Raw genomic sequence first — 24,033 nt, 5'->3', positions numbered from 1 at the left:
CAGGGATTTCAGTCTTCCCCTATCTCGACGACTGGCTGTTAAAGGCGGGCGCACCCAAGGCTGTCACCTCCCACCACCAGACTTTAGTGGACCTCCTGCATTTGCGGGGGTTCACTATAAACATGCCAAAGTACACCTGGATCCCTCTCAGACATTCCCTTTTCATCAGAGCTGCTCTGGACACAGTGCAGTTTCGGGCTTATCCTCCCGAGCGCTGAGTTCAGGATATTCATGCTATGCTACTGATGTTTCAGCCTCTAACCTGGATTTTGGTGAGAATAACTCTGAGACTGCTGGGCCTCACGGCCTCCGGCATCCTGCTTGTGATACATGCCAGGTGGTACATGCAGGCTCTTCAGTGGGACCTGAAGTTCCAGTGGGAACAGCATCAGGCTAATCTCTTCAACATAGTCCACATCTCGGAGGGAACTGCACGAGATCTCCAGGGGTGGATAATGAACCGCAAATGGGCTAGAGGCCCTTCCCCAACCAGACCTGACAGTAGTGACAGATGTGTCACTCTGAAGATGGGGAGGCCACCTGGGAGAGGCAGAGATCAGACGCATCTTATCTCCGGCTGAGTCCGGACTACACATCAATCTGTTGGAGCTCCAGGTGATCAGACCAGCACTGAAAGCATTTTTTTCCTCTCTCAAAGGGAGGGTAGTGCAGGTGTTCACGGACAACACCACCACCATGTGTTACTGTAACAAGCAGGTCAGGGTGGGGTTGTGGATCCTTTGTCAAGAGTCTCTGTGCCTCCGGACATGGTAGGACCATCAAGGCATTTCCTTGGTTGTTTAACATGTGGCAGGCTCTCTGAACGCCAGAGCGGAATAACTCAGCCGACAATGCTTAGTCGATCACAAATGGCGTCTCCATTTGGAAGTGGCGCAAGTTATCTTTCAGCAGTGGGGAGGGCCTTGGTTAGATCTGTTCGCCTCTGTAGAGAACACGCAATGTCAGCAGTATTGCGCCTTGGAGTTTCCAAGATGGCAATCGCTCATCAACGCTTTTCGCCTTAAGTGAAACTCAGGCCTCCTGTATGCTTTTCCACTCATACCACTTCTTCCCACAGTTCTAAAGAAGATCAAGAACGACCGGGCCCAAATAAACCTTGTGGCTCCGGACTGGACACAGAAAGCCTGGCATCGTGAGAGCCTGAGCTACTGAGCATGGCCATTGATCCTCCAATCAGACTGCCCTTTGGGAGGATCTTCTGTTGCAACAGCAGGGGAAGGTTCTCTTCCCCAACTTGTCAACACTCCGCCTTTTTGCATGAAGATTGACTGATGAAGTTGCAAGCTTTTAACCTTCCACCCTAAGTCTGTAATGTAATCTTGGCAGCCAGGCGTTCCTCCACCAAAACAGTATAGTCCTGTCATTGGAATACATTTGTGGCATGGTGCACAGACAAACCGGTGAGCCCCTTTCTGCCCCTCTCTCTGAGGTTCTGTTGTTTATACTTTCTTTGGCCCAGCAGGGTTCTGCTATGGGCACTCTCAAAAGTTATGTGTCTGCCATTTCGGATTTTATGTGGTTGCCTGATCAACCTTCCTTGTTTAAGTCTCCAATTGTAAATAGGTTCTTTTAAGGCATTACTCATATGTTTCTCCATCTCCATTTATTATGCCCCAATGGGAGTTGAATTTAGTTTTGCCATATCTGATGTGCGCTTCTTTCAAGCCTCTCCACAATTGTCCTCTCAGGCTTCTCACTTCCTTCTGGCCATTACATCTTCCCGCAGGGTGAGTGAGCTACAGGCATTGTCATCCAAGCCACCCTATCTTACCAACTATCCTGACAAAGTGTTGCTCTGCACTAGGCCCTCCTTTCTGCCACAAGTGGTTACTCCCTTCATGTAGGCCAATCCATCACCTTGCCTACTTCTTACGCATCTCAACATCCTTCTAGGGCAGTGGTCTTCAAACTTTTTAATGCCACGCCCCCCGAATTGAAAAATAAAAATCATTGGGCCCCCCCTCAGAATTTTTCACAATTATTTTAGAAAGATGGCAATGTTTAAATAGGTCTAAACCTATTTAAACATTGCAGTTAAGTATTGTTACCTTTATAAAACTGCAATAACATGCTTTTGCTTAAAACAAAGGCATGTTCTCTGTATAATATTTCTTTTGGCCAGTGTTTGGCGCCCCCCCTGGGATCACTTGAGGCCCCCCAAGGGGGGCCCGCCCCCCAGTTTGAAGACCTCTGTTCTAGGGTGATGGAGAGACTCCACTGCCTGGACCTAAAAAAGCACTGGTGTTCTACCTTGATCGTACCAAAGAGATCCGGTTGATAATCAACTCTTTGTTGGGCATGTGGGTGTGAAGAAATGTTGAGCAGTGCAGAAGAGAACCATCTTCAGATAGGTCATACTCTGCATTAAATGTGCTACGCACTGGCTAAGAAGCAATTCCCAGAGGGCTTACCTGTTCATTTTATCAGAGCTAAAGCTGCGACCATTGCATTGGCAAGCAGAGTTCCAGTCTTTAACATCTGTCAGGCGGCAAAGTAGGCATCTCGGCACGCATCTACCAAAAAATACTGCCTGGACAGTTAGGTCTGTAAGGACGGGCACTTCGACTGTTCAGTCCTACAGGACTTTCTAGTATGTTCTTAGTTCGAAGACCCACCTCCAGGGATGGTACTGGTTGGGAGGTTTAGTCTAATGTAAGGAATCTGCAACTAGATATCTCTATCAGATGGATAAGTTACTTATCTTCTGTAATAATGTCTTATCTGGTAGAGGCAATATCTAGTTGCATATTCTTTACCAACCCACCCAGCCTCTCTGCTCTGTGAATGATTTCTAAGGACAGGGACTCCCTTTCAGGGACCTAGCTTTGACACTCCAGTGGTCAGTGTTCTTCAAGGCTCTGAGCTTCTGAAGTGGATGTCGTGAAAAGAAACTGACATCAGCAAGCCCAGGTGGCGCCTTTACAGGACCTGCGATGTCATATCCGGCGCGGACGACGGCGACGACGGACATAGAGCCGATCAAGGCCACCTAATGGGGTGAAGGGATACTGCTCCAGAAAAATCTACTGATCCAGACTGACACCTGGGGAAATTCTGATGTAAGGGATTTGCAACTATATATTGTCTCTACCAGATAAGGTATTACCGAAGGTAAGTAACTTGTCCATCATCACCACCTTTCTCCAGTGTTTACATTTTGAATAAGTCATAAAACCACAGCCCGGCACAGAATAATCAATCTTGCTGCACAAAAGCAATTGCTAGACATATTTTTTTGGGTCTACACGTCATTAAAATGCCCCAACAGGTGAACTTTTTATCTCCTATTCGCGGTCCTACTCCACTCCTGCATTGAATCACTCTGAAAAGATGATATTATGGGGCTGACGTTATTTTCAAAAGTGAATCTTACTTTTCACAGCTAGGCTTTTAAAGAAATCATTGTAACCAGGAAAAAGAATCTATGGGCAAACAGTTTTCAATCTAAAAGGACAGTGTTAGAATCAAAGTTCTCTTCGGATCTTTCTGCTTTTCAAGTTAAAAAAACTAATCTGCCCTGGGGTGAAGAGTGGGTACATTATTTTGAGTGTTCTCCTCAAATGATTTTTTTCAGGAATAAGTTTCATAAATGTATTTGCAAATAGTGCATTTCTACATGTGTGACATTAATAACATTGGGGAAAACATAGTATGTTTTTTAACTTATTTTATTAGAATTTGTTCATTAAGTACAATGGCATGTATCTGGGCAAAAAATACCCATGATATGTATCCATACATTGCAAACAACATACTGGCAGGAATGACTGGTTCTTTATATGCAAGTAGAACAGTTACAAACTATAAAATACTTCTGTACATCCGCAAGTTAGTCCACCATGGTGTTGCCCCCCCCCCCCTCAACAAACAAAACACCCCTTCGTGGTCAGTATGATTGTAAGAGCCCTCTAAGGAGCACCTTGTAGAAGGCTAAAAACACAAAACAATTTCCTGCGGATGCAACTAACTAGCAGGGGACAGGTTTTCCCTCTGCCCACTGGCTGCACCAATAGGTGAGAACCAGAAGATGTAAAGGTGTCAGTGTAATGGCAGCAAACCCTTTGGGATTTCATGGAAGGAAGACAGCATATTCTCTGAGACTTGGGTCCTATCCACCTCTCTTCCCATCGGCATGAATAAATGACTAAAGCCCTCATTATGACAGTCAGAAAGCTGCATTCCAGGCGTTCGGACCACCACATTATGACCCTGGTGGTCAGATCGCCATCATCGTCAGGAACAAGGTTCCTGATAGGGTGACGGTGGGTGGACTCGTGGTCAGCCACTGCTGCTCTGACCTAAGCGCCACTGTGCTGATCAAAACTCCTGTTTCAGGCAGCCTTTAAATGGTGGGGATCCCGCCATGGAAAGGCTTGAGGAAACAGTGCATAGGCATGGGAAGTGCAGGGGCCCCCTGGCATCAACATCTGTGCATCAACATTGGCCTCAGCTCGCACGGTTTCCACTGGGCTGGCCGTCGGAAACCTCAGATTTCAGAGGTTTCCGTCGCTCAGGCCAGTGGAAACCTCGTAATTGGCCCAGGGGTGAGACCACCAGTCAGCGGCGGTCTCCTCTCCACAGGACTGGCAGGCCAACAGTCAGCCCACCAGCCTCGTAATGAGGCCCTAACTGCCACAGTTGTTTTTCTCTCGGTTCACGTGTTGTACAGCTAAGAGAACTGAGGAGAAATTCACTCTGAGCTTACCAGAGATTTGATCCAGTTACAGAAGTCCTTCGTCGCTTCTTTCACATGCTCAGGTATGTGAGGAGTTACGTTCTGCATCCTCTTGCAGGTCATATCTTCTTGTACTACGTCATCATGTGCAAAAATCCACTTGTATGCATTTTTGAGCTTAGAATCTCTACTCCTAGTGGTGGGATAAATTTGAAATAAGCATGTTCGTCATCAAAGGAAACCAATGAAGGTCACATAGGCTCACCTGCATGGTATGATCTTCAAAGACCACACTTTGTGATAATAAGATGCATGCCAACTACCTATTCATTCTAATAGTGAACATGACTTTTCTCTCCTTGTCTCATTTTTAACAACATTTCCATTTCAGAAATCAACTGTAACACGATAAACAAGTACCTATTCTGTGCCCTTTTAACCTTTGGATAAAGGTAATCAGAAAGTTACTTCTGGATAAGTAAACAAAAGGTGTGATGGGAAGCTTTATACAAAAAGTTAATAGAAAGCAGGAGAGACTTCCTCAAATCACAAATCTACAAAGTGAGGCATGAAACCCTTTTCTTAGAAACACATATTTATGAACCTTTCCATTGTGTACCAGAAAACACAGTGCGTAGTTTGCAAGTATATATATATATATATATATATATATATATAAAAGATGTACCCGGGGACCATTGTTTTTCTTAGAAGCCTGCCACTGATGCTGCTGAATATCAGACCTGTCACATACCAATGCTTTTTTGTATTGATTCCACCTCGTATGTCTTTCTTCTGCCACCCTACACTTTCTACCCCTGTATTCCACTCTTGCATGTTTGTTTTCCACCCATTGGCCCCTCCTCCGCTATGGCAGAGGGGCGTCGCACCCCCTGTCAAGAGTTGTAGCAGCTGCAAAACTTTAAAAATAAAACAATAATAAACAATGTTTATATTGTTTTATTTTTAAAGGGGCGTGGCCATAGGGGATGACAGGGACAGAGGGGGAGTGGAGTGCACTCTCAATGCACATATATGTTTGGCCGGTTGTCTCAGGAAAGCCAAACACACATGCGCACTGAGCTCCCTAAAACCCTGCACTGTGTTGCTGGAAAAGAGACAGCAGGCCCAGGCTCCCAGTGTGCCTAGGAGCGTAAAGCCAGGGCGCTCAGGCCAATCCTGACGCTGCTCTCATGCTGCCAGCATTGGACGCAGGGCAGGCTGGGAGCCTGGAGTCCAGCAGAGACCTGAAGGACGGCGAGTTCGAGGTAAGTTTTTTTTAAATTATTAGTTATTTGTTTTCTTCACTCTCCCCCAGCCCCCGCCCAGCCACATTGCCCCACTGCCAGCCGCAACTGTTTTCACCCATGCTTTCTCAATTTGTCAATGTTTTCCTATGTTTCTCTCTTATTTTCTGCCTTTCTCTCTCTCACTCTCGATCAAAGTCCGATGTTGAAAAATAAATGGGTCACCAAAAATTAGGCATTAATGGAGGAGATGCCAACATGTATGTAACAAAGCATGTTGATACTGTTATAACAGAAGCACAGCTTGTGTGCGTAAAAAAACAATTTGTAGTTGAATTTGTATGAAAAGCAACAAATATTCATCAGTTCCATAGATTCATGTAAATAATGCGAGGGCATTGTAGTGTGATACATTAAAAGCTGCTGGCATGTTATTTGAATTTGAAGTACAACATGTACAAGTCTATGCGGATGGTGCATTGGCTAATTTCAAGTGCTAAAGGGGTTATGAGATACATCCTTTAAAGATGCTGGGTAATTTGAGTAATACTCAGAAAACACAGGACATGGGTAGCTGTAGTGATGCTCATTTCACACACACAGGGATTCCTGCAATACTACTGCACATTATACTTGTCCTGCGAGTGCAAGGAACCATAGGCTGGAGCCACCTTTTCTACAATTGTTCTTATGTTTTAGGGTAGCTGCCTCTGTTGCTGTTAAAGCTTTACCTGGGGTGTATCCTAGTGAGGCTTAGAGGCTTTACAAAAGTCAAAACAAATGGCACAGGAGAGGAAGAGAAGTGTATGGTGCAAGGGCAGAACAAAAGGTGTAAGGGGAGCAAAGGTAGGTACACTGCAGGCAGCAGCACATACCGTCCCACACACGCAAGAACAGGCACCACATTTGTATTCTCTGTGCAAACTTCCTTGTGAGGGTGCCTGTACATGTGCTGTCTCTCCGCATGGGTGCCTAAATGTGTTGTATGTGCTGTTCGGCGCATTCATGTGAAATACAAGGCAGCCAAAAGAACAATCCGTTTTGGTCATGAAGCAATTTCTCCTCAAAAGTGTACGTGGAATTTATCATGATCTTCTTCAGTCAAACCTGCCCGATACACCTGGCAGGTGACTGACTGCCTCAGCCATACTGGCCTTCGAGAAGCATGCCTCACATATAATTGGTTGTGTTCAGGCCTTACTGCCGTGCACAGAGCCACATCCGGCATGTGAATGATGCTATCCAAGCCCTGTTTGAGAAGTGAGTTACTCCACCCCAAGCTAATAGCTTTTCAGATGTTCTAGCTGGTCAGGAATCCTACCACTCTCCAAGAGACCATCCTCTCATATATCACAATTTGCCAGCTGGGCTCTTTTATGATCCTTAAATAAGTGAGAATGGAGCATTAAGCATATTAACGCTGTGAGACACTGAACGTCCTCTGCATTTGTTTTAAATAGAACAAAACAGTAAAAGCTAAAAAGCACGTCATGATGCCTGTTCCTAGAAACACAGTGAAAATGTTTTCACAGCTCAACAACCAAAAATTAAGCTTCGCAGAAAAGGGCACACCCATTGCTCCCTTTGCGGATTTACTTTACTCTTGCACCAGTGAAACGGACCTATGCCTTTGTGCACAGCTTTGTCAGCACTTGGTTAAACACGACAGCAAAGAAGGACAAGTCCTTAAAATCATCAGGGAACTTATTGACAGAAATGCTGGTTTTTCAGAGATGTATCAGCCATGTGACCGACTCTAACCTAGCCCTGTACAGCGAAAATGAGACATGACAGAGTCTGCCACAAGAACTAAACTACAATTCAAATAAGGCAGCAGAGTCCTGATGCTGTAGGCCCAAGTCACTTTAATCTACCCTTCAAAAAACACTCGCAATTAAAGTGGATCTTCTTCTTCTACCTGACGTGATCCTTGAGTCGTACCCACGTGTTATGCTAGTTACATTAGAACGTGACCACCCTCGCTAAGTAAACACTAGCACATTGCAAAGATGTTACCATACACCCCACAATAAATCTATTATACTGATGACCACCTCGCAGATTGACTACACAAGGGATCAAAACATCAACCAATCACCTTTCGACTGTTAAACTAAAGATTACGAAAAACTCCCAGACCGTTAACCCGTTAGATAGATAACCTATGAACAGGAGCTTCATTTATCCTCAGTTGTGAACGTAACAGGCAAACGTCTTTTTAATTTTCAAATAAAAAGGTTAGAATATAGAATTTAAAATATTTCCCAATATATTAATTTAGAAAACCACAATACTGGTTTATTCATCGGCTTCACTTGCTGTGTACTAGGATTATTACCTACATAAAAAAAGTTTTATAACAAAAAATAAGTGAAATTATTACATATACAATATATATTAAAATAAAAACACTAACAATGAAAAATAATTTTAAAACTCTTAAGATTAAAATATTCGAAATAATAAAGCTATATAATACAATTATTAAAATAACAAAATAAATTACTAAAATAATATTCATTCAAACATTAGCAAAATGTATAAAATAAAAATAACATTATCACAAAAAAATGTATAATTAAATCAAACAAATACATGTTAAAAAATAATGCAAAAACATTTAAACTAAAAAAACTAATTACGCAACAAAAAGTAATATATTACAAAATTTGCTAACAGGACTGCCAAAGCCACAGTGGCAGTTGGACTGCCGCACTCATGATTATGGCCCTGGCGGTATTGTATATACAATTATAAAATATATATTACCTAAACTTCCCACCCTAGAGACCCATTAATCAACCAGTGCACTGAGAAAATATAAATCAACGATATTGAAAATAATTACACATATTTAACATCAAAATAATAATAACTTACAACAAAAACAGTAACAGAATAAAACAAAATAATTAAAAACAATAATATATACACAACTATATCAAATACAACAATAATGAACACTTAAACATATGATATTTTTACCTGCAATATTCTGCCCCTGATATTTTTCACATCACAATATTTCTGACCAACAATATTTTTGCAACAATATTATTTTCTTACCTGCAATATTCTGGCCCATGATATTTTTCACATCATAATATTTCTGACCAACAATATTTCTGCAACAATATAACGGTTGTGCGCTGCATCATAAACATGCAGTGCTCCTTCTAACTTCTTATTTGAGCACAACAAACCATCTCCATCTCCCACATACTCCCTCGTCTTCCAACCCAGGCCTCATTCATTTTGGGCTCACAGACCTTCACTTTCTAACTATCTGGCCTATGCCCTCCTCTGTCCCTTTTCCCTGCCGATGCTAGCCTCCAACCCCTATTTGGACCTTTACCAGCTCTTTCTATCACTTTGTCCCACCAGCATGCCATCTCCCCTCATCCTAGGAGAAGAATTTAAGGGGCAGGGGAGCCCCACCATGGATCTAGGCAAAGGTAGTTTAGTTGTCTACTGTTAACTTTGGATTGTATTCTGGGCAACTAGATCACGATATAGTGGCAGAGTGAACAACATACTTGTCACTGCACAGGGCAGTAGAGATGGTATTACACCTGCCACTGCAGGCACCAATCTACACATCCAGGTGAGTGACAGGGAAAGTGCCCATCATCAGTTTTGGTGTTAATCCCTAAAAAGCCAAGGAGTTCCCACAATGGGTATGAAGGCACCAGATGTATTACCTGTACTTGGCCAACTGACAGAGCAGGAGGCCTCAGAGGGACACTACTGAGTGGTCAATGGGAGTCCTACAACTGTAGGCAGCAGATCAGAAGAGAGAACCCATGCGGAATACACCTCTGAGAAATGCAGCACAGCTGTCTGAAGCAAGGATTCCTAAACCTGAAAACCTTGAGGGCCTAGTCCCTCTTAAAAGAGGTAAGAAGGACTGTCCTCAAAAGGTAAGACACCTTACAGGGATAAGGTAGCAGTCCTGAGTTAGATAGGTTAGCGGGATACAGCAGCTAGTCAGTGCCTAGGCTGTAGAAGTACTACCAGAAAAAGGATATATACAAAAGCCTACACCTGCCATGTGAACGTGTAACCATATTTTTCTTTGTTTTAGTAGGTTACACTCTTATTTCAATTCCTATCAACTTCCTGCTCCATGTATGTACCTTTCAGGTGACAGCTAGGACGTTATCAGAGAGACAGGTACATCCTACACAAAGAATGTATCTTTCTAACATAACAGTCCCACTGAACTATCATGTGCAGCGCTCTGTTGTCCCATTGGGTGATTATCCCGAAATATATAGAACAATAAAACACATATAAATCAATAAATACGTAAACTTTGTTCTCCAATTCAGGACGCTGTGTAAGCCAAGAAAAGAGGGGAAAATGGATGAGAAAGAGGCAAGCCTATCAGACAAACAATCTCCGCTGAGAAGTCTGATCCACTTATGCATCTACTCGTGAGTTAGTCGAAAAAGTCCAGTTGTATAAAGAAATGACTGATCTCTAAATGGCCACTGTACAAATGTAATTGACAAGATTGTTCCTCCTGAGAACAACAATAACTACCATATCCCAGGAATGGCTGGAAGCTATCTCTTTACCTTCCGTTAGCATGTAGCAATGCACAACATCATCCACTGTTCTGGGCTGACAGTGGCAGAGGTGACTCATTTGCCAGAATCAAAGGTGTGAAATGGGGCTCAAAGACAGGTAACTAGGCAAAAAAATACACATCTGTGGATGCATTTGGAAATCTAACTTTCTCTTCGGAAGGTAGGACTTGTGAAATCTCTGGGAAAAATGTATGAGGAGTAATATAAAGTTCATGGACTACATGGCTTTATTTAGCTAATCCTTTAAGCTGATATAATGGCAACGATGAATGCTTCCTTGCAAGACGTGCTTATCGTCAAATTTGTGTCTAAGTTAAAAGGGAAGGTCCATCAATACTGATAGGTATATTTTCAATTCCCACCCCAGAGATGGTCTTATCAAGGGGTAGAGTCCCTTTAGATCCTCAAAAAACACAGAACACTGGAATGGTGAAAAGGGATGGCTGAGAAAGACATTTTCTGTATGGTGAAAAGGCAAAGAAGTCTAATAAACAGGAGTACTGTTTCTTCTGAATACAGTTACTGATCAATCTCTTTCTATAGGCACCCAATTCAGAATCTCTCATTTTACAATCCCCCCTTGGCTCTGATATCAACGTATGATGAGGTTACCTAGGTATCTATCCTGTGGTATAGTAAAAGTAGTGTATGATTTTGAGTCTGATTACATTGTGGCAGAGGGACGTCTTTACTAATTTTGGAAGAGAAGAACTGTTGATATGTTAGGCCTGTAACCAGTGACTAATACCAGGCTAGTTCTCACTTGTGACATCCTGCCACACAGTTTCCACTTCTATGTAGACATGCATCTAAGGCAACCCAAAATTTGTTTTTACATTACCTACGTACTAGAAGCAACACAAAGAGGAAAACTGCAGGTTAGGCAACAGTATTGTACATACGCTGATTACATACCACGGAATGGGTTGAGGAAGGATGGTTCGATGGTGTGAATATAGGGTGGACTTGGAAAAAGGAATGGGGCATTGGAAGAGTTATGCCTGTTGCAGATGATGATTGGCATGTATAGGCGGTGTTAGAAATGAGGTCTTTGGTTTGCAGTCAGGTAACCAATGTCCAAGCAAGGACCCTCACTCTAATCAGGGCAAAGAAGAAACACACCTGGTTAACCCCCACTCACCCCCTTGGTAGCTTGGCACGAGCAGGCAGGCTTAACTCAGTGGCAATGTGTAAAGTATTTGTACCAACACACACAGTAATACAGTGAAAACACTACAAAATGATCACCACACCAGTTTACAAAAATATGTAATACTTATCTAAATCAAACAAGACCAAAACGACAAAAATCTAACATACACAAGTCAAGATATGAATTTTAAAAACAATAAGAGTCTTAATACATAGAACACAGTGAGAATGCTGTTACACAAAGTACCTGGTTAGCGTAAAAAATAAAGGCACACGGGTGAGCGTACATAAAAAAAAGGCCAGAGATGAGTTGATTTTTCACTCGCAAGCAAGACCATGTGTCGTTATTTCTCTAGTCGACAGGCGTTGTTTTTCTCTCCTGCAAGAGAGTGATGTGTCAATTCCCAGACAGGCACCTTGGGTCCGGGCAAGCTTTGTGTTGATTTTTCAGGCCCAGCAATGTTGCGTTGAAATCCGGTCTCGCAGTGTCATGAAACCGTGCTGCATGGGGTTTGTGTTGGTATCAGCAGCCGTAAGCAGGTGTTGCACATCGTTTCTCCAGCTGCGATGCATCGATCTTCCAGCCATGATGCAGGCGGAGTGTAGATTACAGCCGCGAGGCCGACGGCGCATCGTTTATCAGCCACGTTGCAGATGGTCCAACAACAATTTCCCGCACAACGGTCTGTGCGTGGATTTCTGTCCTTTTCCCCCGGCTTTGCCTTTCAAGGGCCCAGAGGCAGAGCAGGAGTCTGAGCAGAGAGTCCAGGTGCTGGTAGAGAGAAGTCTTTAATGTCCCTGAGACTTCAACAACAGGAGGCAAGCTCAGTTCAAGCCCTTAGAGATTCTTCACCAGTGCAAAGACACACAAAAGTCAGTCTTTGTCCTCTCTAAGGCAGAAGCAGCTACTGCAGGCCAACCCAGCAAAGCACAGTCACAGGCAAGGGGGCAGTACTCCTCCTCCAGCTCCCCAGCTTTTCTCCTTGGCAGAGGTTCCTCTTGGTTCCAGAAGTAATCTAAGTTTCAGGGGTTTTGGGTCCAACACTTATACCCCTTTCAGCCTTTGAATTTGGAAAACTTCAAAGGGAAGTCTCTCTTGTTTGCAAGATCCTGCCTTGCCCAGGCCAGGCCCCAGACACACACCATGGGGTTGGAGACCGCATTGTGTGAGGGCAGACACAGCCCATTCAGGTGTAAGTGACCACGCCTCCCCTCCCCTCCCCTCCAGCCCAAATGGCTCATCAGGATATGCAGGCTACACCCCAGCTCCCTTTGTGCCACTGTCTAGAGGAGATTCACAAACAGCCCAACTGTCAGTCTGACCCAGAAAGCAGAGTCACAGAATGGTTTAAGAAAGAAAATGCCTACTTTCTAAAGGTTGTAGGGGTGCCTTACATTTAGAAAAGGGGAAGGTTTAGGCCTGCCAGGTCGAACTGGCAGTTTAAAACTGCACACACAGACACTGCAGTGGGAGGTCTGAGCCATGTTTACAGGGCTAGTCATGTGAGTGGCACAACCAGTGCTGCAGGCCCAATAGTAGCATTTGATTTACAGGCCCTAGGCACCTCTAGTGCACTTTACTAGTGACTTACTAGTAAATCAAATATGCCAATCATGGAAGGCCGATTACACATATAATTTACACAGGGAACAATTACACTTTAGCACTGGACATCAGTGGTAAAGTGTCCAGAGCAAACAAAATAGCAAAAACAGAGTACAGCACACAGAAGCAACCTGGGAAGCAGAAGCAAAAAGTTAGGGGAGACCACTCCAAGGCTGCCAAGTCTAACAGGTGGTACAAGAATATTTCTCTGTTTTGGGCCTAAACTGATTTCATCCCACTGATCAGGCCTTATTGTGACTCAGCCTTTGCGACCTAGGTTAGATACTGCTCTATCGGAACCCATTCAGACCACTGCATTTTTTGAGTAACGCATGGGTGAGATTTGGTAGGCTCAGCCAAATGAGGGAGGTTTTTCTAGTCCATCTAGGACGGAGGCAAAGATGCATGATATTCAGATTTAGGTAGTCATGGGCCCAGTGCTGCACATGGCCGGCAGAGGACATACCAGTATTGGATAAAAAACATTTGCTACTGCCTCTATTGACATATCACAAGGTGATCACATCCAGGGCCAAGGGAGTGATGCATGCACTGTTAGAGCCACTGTAGACCTATTGTAGTACTAGTAACTTGCAAATGAAAGCACTAACATCAAGGGACAAATGAAAGTCCATCTTTTTAAAAAGCTAACAAAAGATAAATTCCCATTTTAACTTCACATTTCACTTTTACTCTTCTCCGGAAAACCAAGTTGAAAAGAACAGAGATATGCAAGGCCACCTTTTTCACGTAGTAGGCAATGGGATGTGCTTGAACTGGAGTAAAAGAGGCCTAGTGGTGTGAAAGGCTCTTTGAGTTTATCAAACAATAACAATACCCACTGCTTTATAAAAGCTGAACTTTGGAGAACATAGCACAGATGACTTCCCAAGGAGCCCTTTGAAAACACTCAGAGGAGGATCCCAATTTTTACCTCTAGATGGAGCTGGGCATGACCTAATTCTATTATATGGTCAACTATTTGGGCAAGCCTTGCAACCTCTCTCTATGGAAGGGTGATCATTGAACTTTGGAATTACAAAGCTTGGACTAGAAAGTTCGTAGAGTGCCAGAGCACTCTTGTAAAAGAAGGAGACTGCAACAATTAGGAGAGGACTTAGAGCTACAACCCGGAAAAAGATCTCTGAAAGGTAGAAGCAAGCCACATGGTTATGGTTTACTTGAAGGGCAAGTATGTTGCAAGATTTGAGGATTACATAGACTAGACTGGCTCAGCTGAAGTGATACATAACGTTTACACTGGGCCAGTTGCTACTCAATGGAGATGTAGTCAGGTGGTTGATTTATCCAAGATAGAAAGGTATTTCATTTTTTTCTGTGATGAAGAAGCCTTCAAATCCCCAGCAGCTTTTTCTATCTGTTGACATTCGAATAGGGGGCAGACTAGGCATGTCCCTAATGGTTCTGCCCCTTCCTTGTCTATAAAGTAATCAGGGAAGAAATGGGTGAAGATGTGGTCCAGAGACTGAAGATAAAAGAAGTGTGTGTTGCAAACTATTTCTTAGCTCCCAGGTAGAACCTAGTGATCCCATATGTACTGTCTTCTGTGGTGGCCACAACCTGCTGCTCTTAATTTTATGATAAGCTTTGGATTTTATATTTAAGTTTCTAATAAACAAAGTTTGTTGTTGCTATTGTAGTTACCTAGAATACAACTCAGCATTCTATTAAAAGTCCAATGGGCACTGATTCAGATTGGTGCTTCTAAATCAGCTTGTCATATCAAAGCAAAGACTCTTTCTTGCCGGGACACAACACAATAGTTTCTGACACTCATGTATTTATCTCTTACATTGCAGACTGTCTGGTGCTCAAGTCTCTGGTCTTCAAGCTCTGTTGATCGTGCTGTTCTTTTTCAGGGATGTAGCATTTGTATACCTGCTCTTCCACTGGAGTTATACAGGATTCAGATTCACTGTTCAAGCGCATATCTGGATCAAGGATATCAACAATATCTTCAAAGAGCTGCAAAAGTGTCAAAGATAATTTTTTATATTAGGTATTTTAATGGTCTGGAAAAGCTTGCTATATTAGGTTTCACATACCTGTTTCCAACTCCTTAAGCTAATCACTTCACAACTTTTCCAGTCCTTTTATTTACAATATTTTTTAACTAATGCCATGAAACGCAATTCCTTACCTGCTTGTAAATATGTAAGCACTCCATTAGATTTATTTTTGTGGGCCAACAATGCCAACAAGAATAAATTATACACCAACGGGACTATTCATAAAGGTAAATAACACTTGTGAGTAACTTTACTATTTTGGAAATTCCCAAAGTAAGGGCCTGATTACAAGTCTTGCAGTCGAAGGACTGCCAGACTCGCAATGATGGTCGGACTGCCGCATTACAACCCTGGCAGTTGGACCACCAGGGGACCACCGTCACTGCCGGCAACATAGTTCCTGATGGGCTGACGGCAGGCGGACTTGTGATCAGCCACATCGGTTCTGAACTCAGTGCCACCGTGCTGATCACGTCTCCTGTTTCTGCCAGCCTTTCTATGGTCGGGACCCTGCAAGGGAAAGGTTGGTGGAAACACAGTGCAGGCCCCCATGCCCAGCACCCTCGGAATGCGCACTGTCTGCTTTGTAGACAGTGCACATTCCGAGGGAGGTGGTGTGCCACGGTATTGACCTCGGCATCCTTAAGGGAGCCGAGGCCAATACTGTAGCACTGTTCCTGCCGGTCTGACCGGCGAGCACGTCACAATACAATGTCCTCGTTGGTCAGCCCCGCAGAACAGCGTAATACGACTGGGCGGGGAGGCAGCTGGTATGACGGCTGCCTTCTCTCCGTGGAGATTTCCGACCGCCAAAGTCGTAATGAGCCCCTAAGCCTGTAAAGTTACTCAAAAGGCTAGACTTACACATCTCGATAGCCTGAAAAAAGAGAATAAGCCAAATTTAGGAGGGTAAATTACTACTAAAAACAACAGTAGCAAGTCCAGCACTACACATGGCGATCCACTGGTATTGCAACCCCGACCCTATGAAAAATAAAATGAATGGAGCTATTTATTTAAAATACCTCCCGGAAATAATGTTAAATTAAATAATTTAAAATGGTCATAAATCTAAATAAAAATAATTTAGTATTACAAACGATTTATAAAAATAGTACATATTTTCACATTTAAATATAAAATGATTTAATAACCTTTTTCATATTGAAGTTAATGTAATAATACATTTCAGTAAACTATAATTGAAGTATTTTAATAAATTCTATACATCACATTTAATAATCACTAACGCATATTAAAAATATGTTTTAATTTTGGTGGGAATTTATTTTTTCTTTCAAATTTCTAAAATATATTTGAATTTACTTTATTATAAAGTTGTAATTCCAGATGTAATTCCAATGTAAGTTAATAAGCTTTTTAGTTTGTTCTACATTTAAAATAAATAAGTAAAATTAATTTACAGTAATGTTTAACATAAAAATATTTCCATTCGTTTTTTGAAGCTCAAGAAACTTTTTTCATTTTTTTTTTATTGAATGAAGTACTTACAAGTAATGCTGCAACAGTAATCAATTTCCAATGGTAAGAAAATCACTTCATATTGCTACTTTGTCACTCCTAGATCACTAGCATGAAACCCTTTGGCAGCTGTTAAATTCAAATACTGTAGCTAATGTGGTGGTTTCTAAGTAAGTGGGAGTGAATCTGACATTTTCAGTTCACTATTGGTCAACTCAGATTGCAGAAATATCCAGGAGTGAGTAGAAATATATGTGATTAAGTGGTCTGCAATGCTGCAGCATGATTTCCCATCACGTATGTTCAAAACCATAAGCTAGCAGTTAAGGCGTTTCCATTTTGAGCTCTATGCAACCATTCTATTTCAGTGCATCTCATTAGTACATAGATTGAATAAAGTACATGTTTTTCAGAATGTATACTTCATCTGATCATATGAGGATGTCATTCACATGCCAGGTACTGCTTTGGCAGGTCCGTATTATAGACTGTGACAAAGTAGGTGAATGAAACTATAAACAGTTTATTCATCAGTAACTGTCATTGTATCGAGATGCAGGAACAAGACGTTACATGCATATCCACAACAAGGTAGCACTTGCATTCTGTTAGATCCCATTGCATAGCAGCAGAGGATCTCCCATCCCACTATGCAGTACAAATGTGGCCTTAAAAATGTGACAAAGCTGCATCTTGGTGGATTTAGGTCACTCCCATGTTCCGTGATCCCACCACAGGCAAAGCTTAAGCAATGTCGCCCTTCACTACCTTACGAAATGCTGATCACCGGGGAATTTGTAACAGCTGTTGGTGAAAAGTGATTAACAACACAATATGCTGTATGAAAAATACAAAGAGCAAGGTTAAGCACAAGCATATTTTAAGTGTGCAAAAAGTATTTGCAATCGATATCTAAAGATTAGGATATATTGGTGTCCAATTAGTAAAACAGTCACACTTTGGCAGGCATATCATATGTTCTGCAGGATTTGACACAGAATTGCCATAAAAAGGACTTACTTCAAAGGATAATCAAAGAAAAGAATAAAAACAACATTTCCATTTTCGTGAATTTATTAATTGTATTAATTTGTTTTAATCAATTTAATACTTTGCAATTTTGCATTTCCATGTTTCTATTATTTGCACACCAGGCGGTGCATAAAACAAATCGCCTGCAATGCCTCAAAGATCACACAAAAAATACAGATTAAGCTTTCTTGTGCTTTTTTTGGACTCGCCTACCAGACAGCTTTCAGCTGATGTACCAACTCACCCACAAAATGACAAATAAGCATTTGCAAAGCCAATGGGTCTCACCTATACAAGTGCTCTTAGCTTGGAAATGTGTTTTTGTCATGTTGTACACCAGTACGGCTGCTGTACCGCATGGCTTAAAGTTTGGGACGTAGAGTGTCAGAGTGGAGTGGCAGAATAGTGTGTACAGTGGATTTGTTGGAGTAGAGTGTTATAGAGTGGATTGGGGCAGTACAGTGTCAAAGAGTAGAGCAGATGGGAGTAGAGTTCAGTGGTTCAGGAGTGTTGTAGAGTGCAGAGTCATGGAGTTGAGTGCTGTAGAGTGTAACAGGGTGGAATAGGGTGGAGTGGGTTTGAGTCAATTGAGGTAGTCTGGTGGATTAGATTGGAGTACAGTGGTTTGGAATGGATTGGGGTACAGTGGGGTGGATTGGGTAGAGTGAGACAGATTGGAGTGGATGGACTGGATGGGGTAGACCAGAGTGGGGTGGATTGAAATGGAGTCAGGTGGATTGGATTGGGGTGGACTGGAGTGGGGTGGATTGAATTGGAGTGACGGGACTGGGGTGGAGTGGATTAGGGTGGTGTGAATTGATTTGGGTGGGGTGGACTGGAATGGAATGGGGTGGATTAGATTGGACTGGAATGGGGTGGATTAGATTTAACTGGAGTGAGGTGCATTGGATTGGAGTGGAGTGGGGTGGGATGGGGTGGATTGGAGTGGGGTAGATTGGATTTATGGGACTGGAATGCAGTGGATTGGACTAGAGTGGGGAGGACTACAGTGGGTGGAATGGATTGGGGAGGGTGGGCTGGAATCCATTATGCAATTATGCAACTTCCAAAATGATATTGATACACCTTATAGGTCACTCCACGTTTTCATATTTCCTTGGCTCAGCTAAATGTCAGAGTCCAGGCCTTTTGTTACCCTGCGGTGCCCAGTTAATTACATTTCTCTCCAGCAGCAGGAACAAAGCCTCCCACACAAAACAGCAACGAACAGTACTTCTCCCAGCTCCTGAGGAGGAAAGGGTTAGGGCGAAACGATCCATATCAATCTCTCAGCTGCCACACTGTGCCAGGCATGGGCCTGCCCAAGCCCACTAAACAAAGCAGAGGGCCCAGACAACTGGAGCCAACACTGAGGGGGCTCTCTTTGAACTCCTAGTGTGCAAGTCCTTGGCAGTGATGTCAGCGAGGGGCACAGTGGGGCCCCAGGAGCAGATGTGACCAATGGCTCCAAGATGACACCCATTTTGAACTGTCCACCATGCTGTGCAGGAGGGTCACTGGGGTGAAGAGGTGATGTGGTACCGTGGACTGGAAAGGGGTGGCTGACTTCTGGAAACTACCCATCTCCCCTTTAAAAAATCCTTACACAAAGGGGAGAATCTCTCTTGGCTGTGGATGTTTCTACACTTCACTGATGGTTCCTGGAACCCCCATGGAGAACTGAAAGGAGGAATCCCCTGACCCCAACTGTGGACCAAGGACTCTACCTAGTTGACCCCAGGACCAGTGGGTCTCCTAATGGCCAGTGAGGCTGCCCCCTTATACCTCCTGAGGACAAGTTGGGGAAAGCCCCAGACTTTTCTGCAGCCAGAATCCAAGACCTGGAGGAAGGCCGGCACAGGGTGGCAGGTAAACCAGCTCCCTGAGGGCTGCACAGCTTTGAAGGTGAGGAGGTCTCCTGCAATTGCCTCTGGTGACTAAAGCTCCCCACCAGAAGAAGAATGACCCTAATACCGTCAGAATCAGCCCAACGAGGCATGAGTTATGGCATATTAAAATGTGGTGACATTTGATCTTTTACAGCGACAAATCGTGTGGGGCTCTGCTTTCGGTTCTTAATTTACCCCAAGGCGGGGGGGAGGATTAATTTGGCTAATTTTGTTTGGGACAGGGTGTGCGTTGGGTTCCTTCGTGGACTCTCTGCTTAATCCTGGAACCCCATCCCCTGGGCATATTTATCATAGAGGGGCTGAGACCCCATCCCTGACCCCCAAAGGCCAAACATGAAGGAGGAGGGCTGTTGTGCCCCCCCCCCAAAGGCTGTGGCCTTGCCCCCCTTTCCCTGTGCCCATGTCTGGAGGTGCGGGAGACCACTGTACCATAGGAAATCTCTGCCCGCTGGAGCAGGCAGAGGGGGAAGAGATGCTACTCCTGAAAACAGTGAAGAAGATGCTGTCCAGGCGGGGAGCTGACAGGGGCAGTCAGGGGAGGGCTTCCTGGGCTGCCCCCATCAAAGGAGACTTGCGGGGTGCTTAGGTGGGACCAAGCACCCTCCTCCTCTTGAAAAATATTTTAAATAAAAAAAGACAAAAGAAAAAGCTTCACAGCTCTCCCAGCTCAGTAGGAGAGCTGATACTCAAATATTCACTATTCCGAAAGAGAGACTCATAATGCCCTGCGGGACTGGAAGGTTTTGCTCTAATTTTGGTTGCTTCTCTCCTTGTAGTGACCCTGAGACGAGGGGCTCACCATCAACGTGTAAGGAAGGCACAGCCTTTTCCCACAACGGATTTCATTGGGCCCACCCTGAGTTGGGAGGGACTCTAAAACATTCACCACTACAGGATTTTCCTCACATTTTTAACACTCCCAAAGCTGGAGCATTTGTTATACAGCTGGGAGTGCTCCACCCTCTAGGGGCTATGTATTTGACTGCATTCATCATGGCCTGAAAGGCCTAAAGGTGGTTAAAGGAAATACATAGAGGCCAAGTGTATGGTTACAATGCAATGTCATTACAATCTGGGGCCCTCTAGGACCTGTTTTATGATTTAAATGTAATGGTTAGAAATGTATAAAAATACACAAACACATGTTTTATTCATTACAAATACTTTATTGGTTCCTATAATTAGGATACTGATTATTGTTCACACAATGTCATATATGGTATTTTCCATCTGCAATGTACATATTTGTAAAGTAATATGTAGTATTTACATATATACATTTATTGAGTGTTATTATTGCATGCCAGTGAATAGTGATTACTAGCCCACACCACCTTCCCTGAGTAGGCATTGGACTGCTCTGCCTCACTACTTTGAGAGAGTCAAGCACTACAATGGGGTGCTTGGTTCCCAGAAAGGACAACTGAGGACCTATTACTTGTGCAAGCCACATCACTAATAGCCCACTGGGGCTATCCGGAACACTGCAGGTTCATGCAGCTTACACAACAGGCCTTAGTTCGGCCCTCTGAAAAGAACCATACTGCACCCACTCACAACACTTCTTCAGTCGAGATCTCTTTTAAAATTAGAATTCAGTGCATTCATTTCAGCTATAACTTCCGCTTGTCATGGAGGTTAAAGTGCATATACAGAATGCATGATAGGGACGCCATGCCTTAATGTTAAATATGTATGCTATGTTCCCTCACATTTTCATTTCATAAGTACAGGAACTTTGCACACAAGGACATTCAGTGCCTCAATTTAAGTATACAATATTTTCAGTTTTAGTTATCCCATAAACTCAAGATAATGTGAATGTATATCTCCTCCTTATCTCTCCTGAATATAAATCCAGGAAAAGAAATGAATAACAAACACAGAAAGCTTCTGTTAGAAAGTGAGTTACTTGTTGACTGGGGTGTGAGCCCTAGTCAAGCAGCAACAACAATCCTAGTCAGGGTAACAACCAAACCCCAAATTAACCTGTGCTCAGCCTCATTTCCATTCCAAGATGTGGCGAGGCACTGTTGTGAGGTCCTGTGGCACAGATACTGAGGATCCCATCAACAGGACTTGCAATGCAAAGTCTGGAATTGGGGATTCGGAGCGCAATTGGGGTGGTGCTTCTGTTCCGAAGAGCTGCGAAGCTGCAATGTAGAGTCTGGAGTCATCGCCGAGGCTGCCGTCGATGAGAGATGGCAGGGCCTGCGCCAAGGAGGTGTTGTGCAGTGATTGTTCCGAAGGCAATGCAGGCTGCAGTGAGGATGCAAGTTTTTGTAACTGGTCCAATCCACGCAGCAGCGGAGATGAGTGGGTTCTACACTGGCTTGTGCAGCGCAGTAAAGGTGATGCATCGGTTCTGCTGGATCCACAGAGGCTGCCAAAGCACATTAAGCTGACATCCAAGAGTCCAAGACAGGGGTGGCACCACTTGGCAGGGTAGACTCACAGATGGCACAGTCCAAGTGCAGATGTACAGTCCAAGTGTCAAGTGTTGGAAGCCTATAAGGTCCCTGAGGTTTCGATCAAGAGACCAGCCAACTAGCCCTTGGCATTGCTCTGTGTTCAAGTGATGCAGGTCCAGTCCTTCTTCTCCAGGCAGGTCCGCACAGCAGGGCCTCAGTTCCATCAGAGCAGCAGTCCAGCAGAATGGTAGTCCTTGTAGCAGCACAGCAGTCCTTCTGCTAGTAGGAGTATCTACAGGTCCAGACGTGTACTAAAGAGGTGGTTTCTGAGGTCCTTCTTTTATACACAGTTGTGCCTTTAAAGTGGGGAGAAACTTTTAGATGCATACCTTTGAAGAGGACGGATGCCCTGCCTTCCCTGCCCTGCCTCCAGACTAACTATAAGGGCTATGCAGCCCTTTGTGTGGAGGCACGACACAGCCTATTCAGGTGTGCGGCTGGGCCCAGCTCCTACCTTCCATTCTGCCAGTGATAACCCATCCAGTCACACCTAAACTCTTAAAGTTTGTGTCTGTCTAGGAAGAATACACAAAGTCCAATTGCCAACTATACCCAGTCATGTAACTAGAGACACGCTGCAGGCACCAATGGCTAATGCAAGAAAATGCCAACTTTCTAAATGTGGCATTTTCAGAATTGTTATTTAACATCCAACTTCACCATAAGTAAGGATTTTAAATTAGGATTCCAGAGACGCCAAACATGAATCAATCATGTCTTCCCATTTAGGAATTACACATATTAAATGTAATAAGGCAACTCCAATGTTATACTATGGGGGAGGTTGTCCTTTCAGTAGTGAAAAACTAATTTAAGAGTTTTTCACTAGCAGGACGTGTAAAACTTAAAAGTACATGTCCAACTTTTTTAATACACTGCACCCTGCTTTCAGAAGATTACCCATTTAAATCAAACTTCCACAGGAGCAGATGCCTTTTATCCAACTCCCTCCAACAGATGCGTGCTGAGATTTTAATTGATTATCTGAACCATGCATCCGCTAGGGGGAAAGGGGAATGGGAATAGAAAAAGAGAGATCACCTCCAGATCCAGTTCAAGCCTGTGTTTCCCACTTGAAGATAGGATATTCAGTGTGTGTCTCTGAAAACCGGCACCTTTCTTCTTATTGGGATTTCTTTAAAGGAAGGACCTGAAGTCGGGTGATAAGAGCATTGATAAGTACATTCCTACTGCGCATTCAACTTTTCAGCCATTCACATTCACCCAATTCTATTGTTCTCCTAACCTGGATCTTTTGAGAGACTAGCCTCTCTCTAAGAAAACAATGTTAACTTAATATCTTCTTTTCTCCAGGAGTCAGCGGTTTCCAAGGTTCTCTGGAGAACAGTTCAAAAGTTCACAAATATACAATCTACTATTATCTTTTACAGGAAACGAACACTCCTTCTCAAGGTTCAGTATTCTCAATCACAGTCTCTAGAAATTAGTCTGAGCACTGAGGTTTGTCTCTTAGACTGACAAGTCTCCAAAGAAAATAGTTCTTGAATATATATATGTACATATATATATTGGCAAGTCTGGAAATCATACAAAAGGATTCCTTATTGCAGTTGCTTGAAGTTCTGTTAGGCCAAAACTAATTCTCCTAAGAAAGCAGATAGCCAGTTGTTGGAAGAAGGAACAAATTCAGCTTCTTCAAAAGGGAAAAAATAGCTGGTGTGCACACCATAGCAAGAAAAAGAATGAATTACTCAAAACTGGAAGAATTCTCTGTGAAACGAAGAGCCTCAGGAGCACCACTCATTTTCCTCGGGATGACAGTTGAAGTGCAGGGCTCCCAGAGAGAAACAGCTG

General features: G+C 43.4%; 1 protein-coding gene across 1 annotated transcript in view; it reads right to left on the bottom strand.

Annotated features, from left to right (window-relative positions):
* LOC138289371 (protein FAM47E-like) overlaps positions 1-24,033 on the bottom strand; it is a 116,240-nt gene that overhangs the window by 86,075 nt on the left and 6,132 nt on the right. Inside the window, exons 3-4 of the mRNA XM_069230168.1 lie at positions 15,107-15,279; positions 4,727-4,889 (exon numbers count right to left, since the gene is read on the bottom strand). Coding sequence (XP_069086269.1) covers positions 4,727-4,889; positions 15,107-15,279 — 336 coding nt within the window. The remainder of the gene's footprint in view (positions 1-4,726; positions 4,890-15,106; positions 15,280-24,033) is intronic.

Source organism: Pleurodeles waltl, chromosome 1_1, assembly GCF_031143425.1.
Source record: "Pleurodeles waltl isolate 20211129_DDA chromosome 1_1, aPleWal1.hap1.20221129, whole genome shotgun sequence".
Classification (NCBI taxonomy): Eukaryota; Metazoa; Chordata; class Amphibia; order Caudata; family Salamandridae; genus Pleurodeles; species Pleurodeles waltl.
This window is presented reverse-complemented; position numbering and strand designations above follow the sequence as displayed.